Source organism: Muntiacus reevesi, chromosome 7 (assembly GCF_963930625.1).
Source record: "Muntiacus reevesi chromosome 7, mMunRee1.1, whole genome shotgun sequence".
Classification (NCBI taxonomy): domain Eukaryota; kingdom Metazoa; phylum Chordata; class Mammalia; order Artiodactyla; family Cervidae; genus Muntiacus; species Muntiacus reevesi.
Window position 1 is genome coordinate 72,704,621 of NC_089255.1, and position 14,534 is coordinate 72,719,154.

Here is a 14,534-nt window from a genome sequence, read left to right on the forward strand (position 1 = left end):
TGATTCCAGCTTGTGCTTCCTTCAGCCTAGCATTTCTCATGATGTACTCTGCATATAAGTTAAACAAGCAGGGTGACAATATACAGCCTTGACGTACTCCTTTTCCTATTTGGAACCAGTCTGTTGTTCCATGTCCAGTTTTAACTGTTGCTTCCTGACCTGCATACAGGTTTCTCAAGAGGCAGGTCAGGTGGTCTGGTATTCCCATCTCTTTAACAATTTTCCACAGTTGATTGTGATCCACACAGTCAAAGGCTTTGGCATAGTCAAGAAAGCAGAAATAGATGTTTTTCTGGAACTCTCTTGCCAAAATAATTAGCAATGTATCATTATGAAAGAAGGGGAACACAAAACTGTGGTTTGTAGAGTCAGTTGGGAAACATGCCATGAGCACACATGAGGCCTGGTGAACATACAGCAGGGATCCGGGGCAGCGTCTCCCCGAGCCACCTGAGCCTGACCATCACAACAATATTCACCTGACAGTAGCAACGGCGCTTACCTTCCTAATATTTCCAGCAGTTCAGCTACACCATTGAAGTGTTCTGTTTCATAAACAAACCTAAAAAGAGAGAGGAAAGAAAGGGGAGGGGAGGGGAGAAGAGGAAAGAGAAAGAAAAAGAGAAAAAGTCAGTACGCTATGTTCAAATATTTGAGGTTTACTTAACACTTCTATAAAACCATCAACTTTGCTTCTCTTCCCTCCACTTACCTTAGAAAAATATTGTTAATCTGTTTTCGGATAAATGCTCTAAGACCAAGAAACTTGCCATAAATTCTGTGTAAGACTGTTTTTAAGTAGTCCCGTTCCCGAGGGTCTTCACTGTCAAACAGCTCCAAAAGCTGTTGTAAATAAAAAAATAGTGTAGTTGTCAAAAGCGGTTTCAGCAAAGGATTTAGAAATTCTGCCACGTGTTATTTAAAATCTCTTCCTTCCTTCTTCAAAACATTATTAAAAATCTATTATGTGACAAGCATTGCGCTAGTCTTTGGGAATGCAGGGATAAGTAAGTCAGACAAGGGGTCATACTCTATAGAGAAGAGATGCACAAAAAGAACAATAATCAGAACAGTAATTATAATAATATTAGGTAACACATATGGCACTTAGTATGATCAGCAGGCAATTTTCTAAACAACCTACTTAATACTCCTTATAAGGTAGTCTTATTCCCATTTTACAGAAGAGGAAATTGGGGCACAAAGATGAGAAGTGGTAGAACTAGAATTTGAACCCAAGCAGTCAGGACCCTAGAGTCCATTATTTCAATCACCACACTTCTGTGGCATAAGTCATCTACTGAGCTTATGTTTCAAAGATACAGCTAGGCTTTCAGCTCTCCCAGAGCATACAAGTAAACTGAGATAACCTAAACCAAAGCAAACATCAAAAAGTTCCCAAGAACACTGGCAACATTCTCTTCTGAGATCCTGGATCTTATTACATGGGTATGTTCACTTTATAAATACCCACTGATGTGAATAGTTATGATTTCCGTATGTATGTTATACATGAATGACATTTTTCAAGCTTCCAATCATTTATAATCTAAAGGCAATAACTGAATCCTGATAAGATCACATCTTATCAGAATTGAAAACATATGCCAACACAAAAACCTGCACATGAATGTCCACTGCAGCATGATTCATGAGAGCCAAAAAGTAAAATAACCCAAATACCCATCAACTGCTGCAAAGTGTGCTACAGTGGAATATTATGCAGGCGTGAAAAGGACTGACATACTGATATATGTTACCACATGGATACGCCTCTCAAACATCGTGCCAAGCAAAAAAAAAAAAAAGCCAGACACAAAAAGGCCACATAGTGTGTGATTTCACTGAAATATCCAGAACAGGCAAGTCCGTAGAGACAGAAAGCAGAATGAGGAGTGACCACTAGTGAGCATGGCATTTGTTTTTGAAATGATAGAAAGTGTTCTGCAATTACAGGACAGTGATGATTAAACTCTGTAGAATATATTAAACATTAAATTATAAACTTTAAAATGCTGACTTTTACATTATATGAATTATATCTCAGTAAGGCTACTTTTTTTTTTAAATGATAATAGGAAGGTTCCTCTACCTGAAGAACAAACTTGGCGACTGGTTTGAATTTTACTGAATTCTTCATACCTTCATTATCATTGCAATAAAACAGAACTCATAGTTCTAATGTTAACTTTATAGCAAAACATTTCATGAGCATATAGACACCATACAAATGAATGCAGACTACCCTAATTACCAAAAAAAAAGCTGTCAAGACACACTTAAACATGACTTCAGGTGATTAAAGTGAGCCTGGGACTGAGAGCAGAAGAACTTGGTGGGCAGGATTCAAAAAAATTGTCTACTTTTGTTTGAACAACAGACCAAAAAAAAGCACAGACTGAAGAACAGTCTTCAAAATTGGGCAGTGAGACAGACAAAATTTTTGACTGTACAATGTCATCCATCCAACCATTCAAAACTTGAATATTTCAAATGAGCATGTCACCCACCACTGGGCACAGTCTCAGGGACAAAATGATGAGCAATACAGACACTGCTTTTACAGGCCTAGTGTAATGAGGAATACACGGAAATAAGCACCATGGCAAGTGACTCGGGATACTAGATAAATACACAGCAGCAACATCTACTCTATTTGGGAGAAGTGGAGTGATCAAGACTTCTACACGAAGTGACATCCATGAAGAAACTAGGAGCCAGAGGTGAAGAAAGTGTTCACGGCAGATTCAATAGTACATACCTTCGCCTGCAGCCTATCCAAATATAAGATGTGGTTAAAATACCTGCCATCTCTCTGCCTACTTAGTCATACAACCAACCAGCCAGTCAATCAATCAATCTCTGCATATACCAGGGACCATGACCATCTCCTTTGCTGGGTGCATGCACATGCACGCACGCGCACACACACTCATACACACATACACATGAACAAACATGGAGCCCCCAGGAAAGCAATGAGAAAGTCAACTACACATTTCCACAGGAAACAGTGAAAGGAAGATGTGAACCCTATGGGCAAAAAAGGCCCCATGGGTTTGTTATTTCTTACCGCTACCTGCAGAAAATGACAGATTTCTAACTGAACCATTCCATTCCATGTTAACAGAAATAATTAACCTTTGAGTTCTATTTTTTTAATTTGGTTTCTACTTTTAAGTGTTGTAAAAAGGCTTAATGAGTAATCTGTAACTAACACAGGAGAAGGTTTGAGGGGGTGTAATGCTAGCAAAACTTGAATCAACCATGCTTATGTATTGTTCATTGTTAATCTTAAGAGTCTGATGAACACATAATAATTAAACAAAAATTATTTAACTAATGTGTTTTCATTAGGCCCTCAAAGAAAATGTATTACCAGGCACCTAACCTGAGCCAGTCTTAAAGGCACAAATTATATATATATATACTATGTTCTTTGAGAAAGATGAATTGTAGTATACAAACTACTTTTCTGTGGCACTACAGAACACACTCAATTATTTCATGATATATGAGGCAAAAGAAAAGATAGAATTGTGTGTAGGCCCAAAAAGAAGGGAGTGGGATAAGTTTTAATTTCCAAAACCAAGTAATATTTGTGTGCATAGTCATATATAAACTCCAAATGCTCCCTACAAAAAAAAAGCAATGCAAAATATAATCCAGTATCTGTAAATCCCTAGGTAGACTGTGCTCTCTACAATGTAATAGGCAACTTGTTGTCAAAGAAATGAAGCTGGAGAGTTTCCAAGGTGATTACAGAGCAAAGACAGACCTGTCAACATGCTGTCTCCTACTTCACAAAACCAGCCATCCTGGAGTTGACAGACAGAGATAACTGCCCAGTGACTTAGCCCAACAACCTCCTTTGAACCTCATCATAAATCTACAGTGAAATGTAAAGGACAAACTGAAAAAGGTAGTCAGGGTCTGGGGAGCAGATCAGACAAATCTGCACACCTCTCAAAGATGGAAAGTGGATGGCAAGGGGTCACTATCTTAGGCTTCCTCTTTCTCCACTCTGCTAAGTGTTTTTCCATTCTGCCAGCAGGGAGGCAAGCCAACAAGAAGCAAGCCAGTTCACACCAGAGAACCCTTAAAAGGCATAAGAACTGAAGGCACCAGATATATTTGATGGCAAGGTTGTGAGGAGCTAGAAACAGGAGATCTGATTGAAAGTTTGGAGGAAGAGTAACAAGATCTCCTGGATCCTCCGTCCCATGCAGTTGACTGAAGATTTACACTCAAGGCCTGGAGAGAATAAACGAGCGAGTCTCTAGTCTTGAGGACATCAGATATAGGCTGAAGTAAAACATTTATTGAAAACAATGGGATTTAATAAAATTCTGCATGCTGAAGAGCATTATCTTTGCCAGGCCCTTCCCTGACTAAGTTATCAGTTCTGACTGAGGCAGGAGGTTAGAAAGTTCCTTATGGGGGAAATGGACAGTCTCAAGAGGAAACAGTTACAGATATACTAATATCTGAAGGTTTCTCAGTTGAATGGCAAGGCCTCTGCCCAAGGTGTCAAGTGTTTCCCACTTGTGCATGTGTGTACACATGCACGCATGCACACACACATGCACACACATACACACACACAGATACAGATTTTAAGAGGTCTTTTTTTAAAAACTAACATGTTAACTATGAATATAGGGCTTCCCTGGTGGTTCAGTTATAAAGAACCTGCCTGCCAACACAGGAGACGCAGGTTTGATCTCTGGGTTGGGGAAAATCCTCTGCAGAAGGAAATGGCAACCCAGTCCAGTATTCCTTCCTGGGAAATTCCATGGACAGAGGAGCCTGGTAGGCGACAGTTCACAAGGTCACAAAAGAGTTGGACACGACCTATCAGCTAAACAACAACTACGAATATAGTCTAAGATCACCAAAGACTCTAACATAAAAGATACAGAACATTCCTTAAAAAACAATCATAAAGAATTCAGAGGAAACAGTGCAAGAGTGGAAAAAACTGGAAATAAAAGAATCTATAACATCCTCAAAATAAATAAATCTACTAGATCTTTGAAACAAAAACAGAATGCTATTACAGATGAATATTCAGGAAATAAAATAGCACACAAAATTCAAGATGCAACAGAAATAAAAATTTCAGAAGGTCTGACGCATTAAAGTGAGCAAATCTAGCTTGAAAGTATAACCAAATGATAAAGTATACAGAAGAAAGAAGATAAGAAAACTAGCAGATCAAAATGTCAATCAAGTTATGTGGGGAGAATAAAGACATTTTCAGAGAAGTGAAGTGAAGTCGCTCAGTTGTGTCTGACTCTTTGCGATCCTATGGACTGCAGTCTACCAGGCTCCTACGTCCATAGGGTTTTCCAGGCAAGAATACTGAAGTGGGTTGCCATTTCCTTCTCCAGGAGATCTTCCCGACCCAGGGATTGAACCCATATCTCCCACGTTGTAGGCAGACATTTTACTGTCTAAGCCACCAGGGCAGAGAAGCGGGTATCAAAAAATGTACATCCCATCCATGCTTTCTACGGAAGCATCTAGAGGATGTAGCCCACCAAAATGAAAGGAAATGAAGCAAGTAAAGACAGTCAGAAAAGGGGCAGAGGGAAGTCCCAGGATGGCCACTGTGGACACAGCCTGAAATGCCAACCAGAGCAGGATGACTTGAGCTCCAGGAAGAAGGCCTCCAAGGAAAATACAAAAACAAAAGACTAGTTGTCAGTGTGGGCCAGAATAAGAGCTGCACGACACTCTCACAAAACGGACGAATGAACTGATGACCACTACATAAGAAAGCAAGCAAGTGAAAAATCAGGTAACTACTAATTCTAGGGTTTTTATTAAAAAAAAAAAAAAAAAACCTACAAGAAAACAAATGTCATTATGGCAGAATGTGTGCCTTTGCTCTGAACAACATATACACAGTCATGTTGTTTGACTGTAAAATACTGCAATTTGATTTAATTAAATTTTCTGACTGTACTGGAAAGATGGAGAGGAGGGAGATATAAAGGCAGACATGTAACAGCTTATAGTAGGAACAGATTTTAAACGATCAAGAAACAGCATTAAGAATGCTGTTTAGAAGTACTGAGATACACATAAGGAGACAGCTACTTGAATGTGGTTACTTCCAGGGAATGAGACTCTGGGTTGGGGAAGGATCAGGCAGGAGCTGCTATTTTTCTTTATAAAATGTGTCAGCAAGAGACTTGAAACAAAAAGCCCATTATCCTCTTCTGCAATAAAGAACCAACTGCCCAGCTCTATTTCATGTAAAGAAAGAGTAAATAATCAATGAAATTAGTATTCTAAATGTTTTAAACCTAAACTAAAATCAGATCTCTACATGTCAGGCTTTACTTAACTTAAGCTATTCTGCTACATTGCTATTTGGAAGAAAAGCTATGACAAATCTGAACAGCATATTAAAAAGCAGACACATTACTCTGCCAACAAATGTCTGTATAGTCAAAGCCATGGTTTTTCCAGTAGTCATGTATGGATGTGAAAGTTGGATTGTAGAGAAGGCTGAACGCAGGAGAACCAATGCTTGTGAGCTGTGGTGGTAGACTACAAAGAGAGTCCTTTGGACTACAAGGAGATCAAGCCAATCAATCCTAAAGAAAATTAATCCTGAATATTCATTAGAAGGACTGATGCTGAAGCTGAAACTCCAATACTTTGGCCACCTGATGCAAAGAGCCGATTCATTAGAAAAGACCCTGATGCTAGGAAAGATTGAAGGCAGAAGGGAAAGACAGAGGATGAGATGGTTGGATGGCATCACTGACTCAACGGACATGAGTTTGAGCAAGCTCAGGGAGATGGTGAAAGACAGGGAAGCCTGCCGTGCTGCAGTCCATGGGGTTGCAAGGAGTCTGACACAACTAAGTGACTGAAGAACAAATTCTTCTACATGAAAAAATACTATCTTCCTAATACCTTCACCTCAATCAAATAAAAAGGCACCTGGAGAAAAGAGCCAAGAACCAAGAAACAAGAGCCAACTGCAGCCCGACTCCCATGTATCGTAACAACTCAAGAGGACCAACATATGAGATGAAATATGGGGCAGCCAATGTGCAAGTACAGTGTACACAAGCTTACATTACAAGCTTCTAGCAATTCTGACTTCAGGAACTTTGAAATTCAGTATAAAAATTTCAAAGGTTTAAGTCATACAAACATGAACAACACCAAGTCACATGCTTTTATTTTCCTAATTTCAGCATTTTTCCTACAAAGTAGAGAAGTCCATTCTTTCTCCCTTAAGCATTAAGAAAACCCTGCAATTAAAATTTTTAAGACAATCAATTTGGTCAGCATCTCAAGAAAGAGTGGTTATGCTCCATAATGATGCACTTAGTGGGATACAGGCAGGGACTAGCTACATAATTTGTGGGCCCAGTGCAAAATGAAAATGCCTTACTCTTTGTTCAAAAAGTGTTAAGACTTTCAAGACAGCAACAGCAAAGCATTAAACCATGAACAAGTGCCTTCTAAGCACAGGGCCCTCTGCCCCAGCATGAACTGCATCCCCACAAAGCTGGCTTTGGATGCAGGAGTCGGAGCAGTAAAGCACTTTTTTAAGGTTTCTGAGTTACAGGTTGGACAGATGAGATGGAGTGATTTACTGTTCACTGGTAATGGCTATCTGATAAAATTCCTGGTAGAAATAAACTCTTAAGTTTTATTTGCTAAAGACTATTGAGAGAGAAATGTAAACATTTTGACACACTCAGAGGGAACTTGTTTGGAAAAGAGTTCTTTGTATTAGGGCTGAGATTCAAGGTTTGTGAATTTTATTTCATGTAGAATCTAAAATTCTTTCACAAGTTGGTTTTATGTCGTGTCCAACTTGTCTTCAGTTTTTAAAACACAATAACAAAAGGTCACTATCAAGGACAGGCTGGAAAATTTGCATAATCTGCATGAAAATTACAGCACCTTTCAGCTAAATATAACTGCACATGTGAAGAACAAGTTATTAGCCAGCCATCTCCAACAGTTCATATGTTTATGGAGACACTTGAATAGTATGTCTCTTAGCAACCACTGACGACTTCTCAGACTTGCAGAGTGGTTGAAAGCACTCTTTAGAACTTCACTACCCAATTCCTACCACAATAATCCACCCAGTGAAATAATTCAAGGTTTGACGACTCATTTTTGGTCTTGGGGGTGTGAAGTGTCAAAAACGAACCATTTGCCCAGCTAACACAGGTGAAATTTATCTTTATTGGGAACAGACAAGGTTGTTTCATAAGTCTAGGCAAGCCTACACACTTATAGCTTAAGTTACCTAAGTCTAAAATCAACATTACCCTGGACACAGTGCACTATGTAATCAATCGACTATCTTTGAAGTCTCTGACAGCTTCCTTACGTAAAGACTTAGATTAAGTACATAGCAAATGCTAAACGATATGTAAACCTAGATTTAACAAAAATTAGTATGAACTTTAAGCTAGTTAATATATCATTCTGAGTACGTCACAGATATATATTGTCACTGTTTATTTAACCTCTATACAGAGTACATCATGTGAAATGTAAGGCTGGATGAATCACAAGCTGGAATCAAGACTCCCAGGAGAGATATCAACAACCTCAGATATGCAGATGATACCACTCTAATGGCAGAAAGCAAAGAGAAACTAAAGAGCCTCTGAAGGAAGGTGAAAGAGAGTGAAAAAGCTGGTTTAAAACTCAACATGAAAAAAAGCTAAGATCATGGCATATGGTCCTATCACTTCATGGCAAATACCTGAGGAAAAAATGGAAATAGTAGCAGATTTTATTTTCTTGGACTTCAAAACCACTGTGGATGGTCATTGCAGTCATGAAATTAAGATACTTGCTCCCTGGAAGAAAACCTGTGACAAGCTTCGACAGCGTATTTAAAAACAGAGACATCACTTTGCCGACAAAGCTGCGCACAGTCAAAGCTGTGGTTTTTCTAGTAGTCATTTACAGATGTGAGAGTTGAACCACAAAGCAGACTGAGTGCCAAAGAATGGTTGCTTTCGAATTATGGTGCTGGAGGAGACTCTTGAGAGTCCCCTGAACAGCAAGATCAAACCAGTCAATCCTGAAGGAAATCAACCCTGAATATTCATTGGAAGGATTGGTGCTGAAGCTGAAGCTCCAATACTTTGGCTACCAGATTTGAAGAGCCGACTCATCAGAAAAGATCCTGATGCTGGGAAAGATTGAGGGTATGAGGAGAAGGGGGCATCAGAGGATGAGATGATTGGATGGCATCACTGATGCAATGGACATCATTCTGAGCAAACTCCAAGACAGTGAAAGGGAAGCCTGGTGTGCAGCAGTCTACAGGGTCACAAAGAGTTGGACACAACTTAGCGACTGAACATCAGAAGTCCATTCTGAAATAAAAAACAGCAAACCCTTCAAAGGTACAAGTCACAGATAGTTCTGACTGGCCCATACAAAAAATCTAGACTTCCAGGTTTTCCGAAAAAAATCAAAAGAATCTAGCAATACTTGGCCCACTTAGCAATTAGCCAACAGTTGACTGGAGTGGACTGGCAGCAGCTGGGTCCAAGCTCTCTAGGTCACCACTGTTTCCATCAACTCCCCTCTGTCAAACCCAGACTACTACATTATATATCACTTGTCTGGCCTCTATGAAGATTTCAATGTGCTTTCCCTGGTTCTCACATACCAAAAAGTATACGTTCTTGGCACTAAACATTTACTTATAACACTGACTGGAAGAAATCAGCTGGTGAAGTGGAAATGATAAGAATTCAAAGATAAGAGACCATATTAAACATCTTTAAAAAAAAAAAAACCCACAGCCAGAGAAGAACCATACAAGTAGAGTCCAAAGGGCTTTTTGATGTTTTAGACTAGTAAAAGTCAGATCTCAAAAAATTGATAACATGCTACGTAAGACATGACAGACTAATATATAACTTTGGGGACTGAGGCTGTTCTAGAAAATAATGACAAAAAAACTTCTCAAAACAAGAGGTGATCCTAACAAAAACAGTAGTGACTGCAGCAGTGTAATATTTACTGTATCGTTACAATGATCAGAAATTATTCTCCATACTTACACATGAATACACTTATTAAATCTACACAACCACCTTGTAATTACTATCATATTATGGATATTTTGAATCTACTTTCCAGAGGAGGAAACTGAGGCACAGCGGTTATATAATTTGCCCAAGGTCAGGCACTAAAAAATGGCAGAGTCTGCATCCAAACCTCTCTATACAGTTAACCACTAATCTACTTTGCTTCCTGCTGAGGAATTATCAATTAAAAAAGAGTTTGCTGGAAGATTTCTGATTAAAGTTTCGATTTCCTTGCTTGTGATGGGTTTGTTAAGATCTTCTATTTCTTCCTGGATAAAAAAGAGTTACTGAAAGAGGCTTTCGAGGAAACACAGGAAGCTTTCCTCTGAGATTCAGACTTTAAAAGGACGTACACAAAAGATAAACGGATGGACACATAAAAAATGTTAAGTGTAAAAGAATGGCCCAGTCTTATAAAAGTAGTCTTAAGAAAGATAACGGACAGAATCAGCTGATGTTTATGAAAAATGCAAGGCAACAAAATGAAAATGTAGTTGCAATGGAAATATTTTGACTATTCTTATTAATTACAACATACACATTCATACTTTAAAATGAAAAAATACAGAAACACAAAAATTAAAAAGATCATCATACATAATCTGACACCCTACTAGATAATTAACAAAAATGTACTGTATCTCCTTTCACACTTTTTATTGCAGAGACAAATAATCTTTTTCTCTAAAATAACAGACGCAGGTTCAAAATATTTTACTGTTCCACAATGTGCATGTTCCACTTAAAAACAGATCCTGTGTAACTCTATCTCATTCTTTTTACTCAGTGATCTATATTTTGTTAAATGAATGTCCAGTTCATTCAACTAACCCCCTACTGAGGAACTGCTGAATTATTTCCAATTTTCTAATAATCATTAACAATGATGCATTTAATATCCCTATATATTTTGCTTTGTGTACATATCTATTTCTCATGGAATTGCTCAGTCCCAATCTTCATCAATAGAATACCATCAAATCTCCTATTCAGAGCATTATACCAATTTAATATATAGGGATGTAGGTACCTATCTATTCATTTGTGCATTTTTAAGAGTTTTATGGCATACAGGGGATCTTCCCAACTCAGGGATCGAACCTAAGCCTCCCACATTACAGGTGGATTCTTTACCATCTGAGCCACCAGGAAAGCCCTAACAAGAAAAAGTCTTTTCCACCCAAATCTCTATTATGTTCTAGTCTCCTGTACCCATACCGTACTTTTATAATTAATGTACCTTTATAGTATGTTTTAATGTCCAATAAAGTATCATTAGTTTCCTTTTTCAAAAATGTTTTATTTTATGAACTCTGAAATTTTCAAGTAAAGAAACTACTGAAATTTTGGGCTTCCTAAGTGGTAAAGAACCCACCTGCCAATGCAGAATACGTTAGAGATGTGAGTTTGAACACTGGGTTGGGATGATCCCTTGGAGGAGGTCATGACAACCCACTGCAGTATTCTTGCCTGAAGAATCCCATGGACAGATGAGCCTGGTAGGCTACAGGTCATAGGGTTGCACAGAATCAGACACGATGGAAGTGATATAGCACACACACACACACACTGAAATTTTAATTAGAAGTGCACTAAATGTGCAGATTAATCTGGAGATTCTATGGACACTTTTTTGATGGCAAGTCTTCCCACCCAGGAATGTTACATTTCTGCATTTATGCAAGCCGCCTTTGCAAATTTTTATTATAAGTTTCACATAAATTTTAAAATTATTTCAAAAGGTGGAAATTATAAAAAACTGAAATCAAGAAAAATAAGACATTCTGTCAATGTGGACAGGTAATATAATGAGGATATATGAAAAGAGGAATTCATATTTAATGAGCAAATATTAGGCCTCATATACAATACTAGCAGACATTTATATGTCATATTATTTTATCATCTTAACAGCCTACTACTTCATTTTAACTTGCTATAAGAGAGATGACTGCTATTGTCACTTTACTGAAGAAAACACAGGCTCAGAATAGTCAATAATCTGCCGAAGTTTTCAGTACCTATTTAAAGGCTGAAGGTAGGGAGCCCTGTGTTTTATGTCGTGCCAATTCAATTAAGAAAACCTAACAGCTGTCAGTTTGGGGTATATTCTATTTTACTGAACAGTATCTCACTTATTCCATTATCCCTATGTCATGAATGAGGAAATCCATGCTTGGTAGCAAGTTTATTAACTTGCTGAAAGTTACACTGCAAGTAGGCAGAAACAGGGTTTAAATACAGTTTCTTCTTATGCCACAGTCATATTCTCAGCTCCTAAAATATAAGTAGATACACAGGAGAGTCAGGGTTCAAATCCAGAGCTTTCTAGCTTTCTTTCCATTACATCATGCTAAAATAGCCCAATTATTATTTTGCTTTAGGGGATGGAGGAATCAGACTGTAAAGAATCTAGCTAGCTGCTACCAAAAGTGTAAATCTTATAACTAAAATAAATTATATCTAACTGAATAAAAAAAGTTCTGCATTAAGATCACCAAAACTCTCTGAGATCTTTGAGAATTCACAGAGAATAAGATATCTGCTCAAAGAAAAGAAATAAGGTGAGTGTCATTCTTATTTGTAAAAAGGAAAATTCTGAGGGTTCCCATGTCACAAAGAAACAGACTAGAACCAGGCTGTACCATGCGAGTCCGTGGGGTAGAGAAAAGTGAGGGTGTGCAAAATGAATGAGCTGACAACAGAGCACAGACGTACAAGGGACCTGCCAGTTCAAGGACGGTTAAGGCATGGTGGTCAGAGGAAGAGGGAGGTCAGGTGGGACAGGGGATAACAGGACAGAATCGCAGCAATAACGCCTCAAGCTCCAAAAGGCTCACCATTGCCAGAAGGTCCCAGGTTGGGGCCAAAGGTCCAAGGAAGGAATCTCAGGAGAAGCAGGTAGACGGTTGAGTCCCTTCTCCGAGAAGGTGCTGGGCAAACTTAGGGAAGGAAAAGGAACGGGAGGCCAATTGTACAGGTTACCAACATGAGTGAACAGGGTAATATGGAAGATGGAAGCTGGCAGAACGACAGCTCATCTCTAACATGATGCAGTGGTTTGAGTCACATGACTACATTCAAGTACCACCCAGTGGCAATGTTTGATCAGGGATCAAACTCAAGCCCTCGGCAGTGAGAGCTCAGGAGTCCTAACCACTGGACAGCCAGAGAATTCCAGCATTCCTTTTTATGATAAAGTTCCAAGGTCCATAGAGGAGGGGAATCCTGTAAACATGAAGTCCTAGCTTTTACCATTGCATTGGACAAAATCTCTCTCTCTCTTTATAAACAAAATTTGGAATCAGAGGAGGATGAAATTCTACAGTCAATTTCTAACTGGCTCAAGGATGGAATTCAAAGACTGCTGATTAGTGAACCTGTGCTAAAATAAATGGAAGTTGCTAAAAGCACTCCACAGGCTTCTATCCTCCATCCTGGCTAGTTTAACTACTTTAGTCAGTGGCTTTAATGAAGCCAATAGCTAGCATACTTAGAAAGTCACAAATGTGATACAGATGGAAGGCAGAGTGAAAAAGGTTGATGATAGAATCAAGACCCAGAAAGACTTCAGAAGGTTGAGGAGATAAGATACTTCATAGGAATATATGTCAGATCCTATATCAAGATTAAAAAAAAGCTAACCGCAAAATGAACAAGAACAAGGGAAAATGAAAATGGGTCTATGACAACATGCATGAAACTAAACTGGAAGTCAGTCAACTATGGCTGCCAGTGGGGGCGGCAGGGGGAATGATAGGGAAAAGGGATAGTTAGGGAGTTTGGGATGGACATGGATAACCAACAAGGACCTACTGTATAGCACATGGAACTCTCTGCTCAATGCTATGTGGCAGCCTGGATGGGAGGGGAGTTTGGGGAGAATGAATACATGTGTATGTATGACTGAGTCCCTTCACTATCCACCTGAACTATCACAACATTGCTAACTGGCTATACTCCAATATAAAAAAAGTTTTTTAAAGAAAAAGTCAGTTAAGACCATGAGCTTATTAACCTAAATTAACAGTGTCATAGAACAGCAAGAAGAGCTAATGAGATGATTCCTTTAAGAACCCTAGTATCCAGACAAGGAATGCAGACCCCGACTCTAAGTTCCATTGGACTGACCAAACTCAGAGCTCTGTGTTCAGATCTAGATGTCATCCTTAAAGACAAACGGACACATGCTGAAGACTTCAAAAACTAACAAATGAGACAGATACTAAGGACTCAGTCTAGAGCAGAGAACGCATACTGACAGCTGGAAGGCGAGATCTATGAGGCAGATGGCTTTACTTCACTCTGAATAGGATTTTTAAACTATCAGAAAATTTCACCAAAAAAACAAATTTGGGAGAAAAAAATTTCTCTTGGAAAAAAACATTATTTAGCAAGAACTGATGAAAGAGGTATAGTCAAAGCTCCCTT

General features: G+C 38.7%; 1 protein-coding gene across 2 annotated transcripts in view; it reads right to left on the minus strand.

Annotated features, from left to right (window-relative positions):
• The window catches only part of PPP2R5E (protein phosphatase 2 regulatory subunit B'epsilon), a 150,386-nt gene that overhangs the window by 20,537 nt on the left and 115,315 nt on the right, over positions 1-14,534 (minus strand). For both annotated transcript variants that reach the window (XM_065940140.1, XM_065940139.1), the window contains exons 6-7: positions 713-843; positions 503-562 (exon numbers count right to left, since the gene is read on the minus strand). In XM_065940140.1, the coding sequence (XP_065796212.1) occupies positions 503-562; positions 713-843 (191 nt within the window). The remainder of the gene's footprint in view (positions 1-502; positions 563-712; positions 844-14,534) is intronic.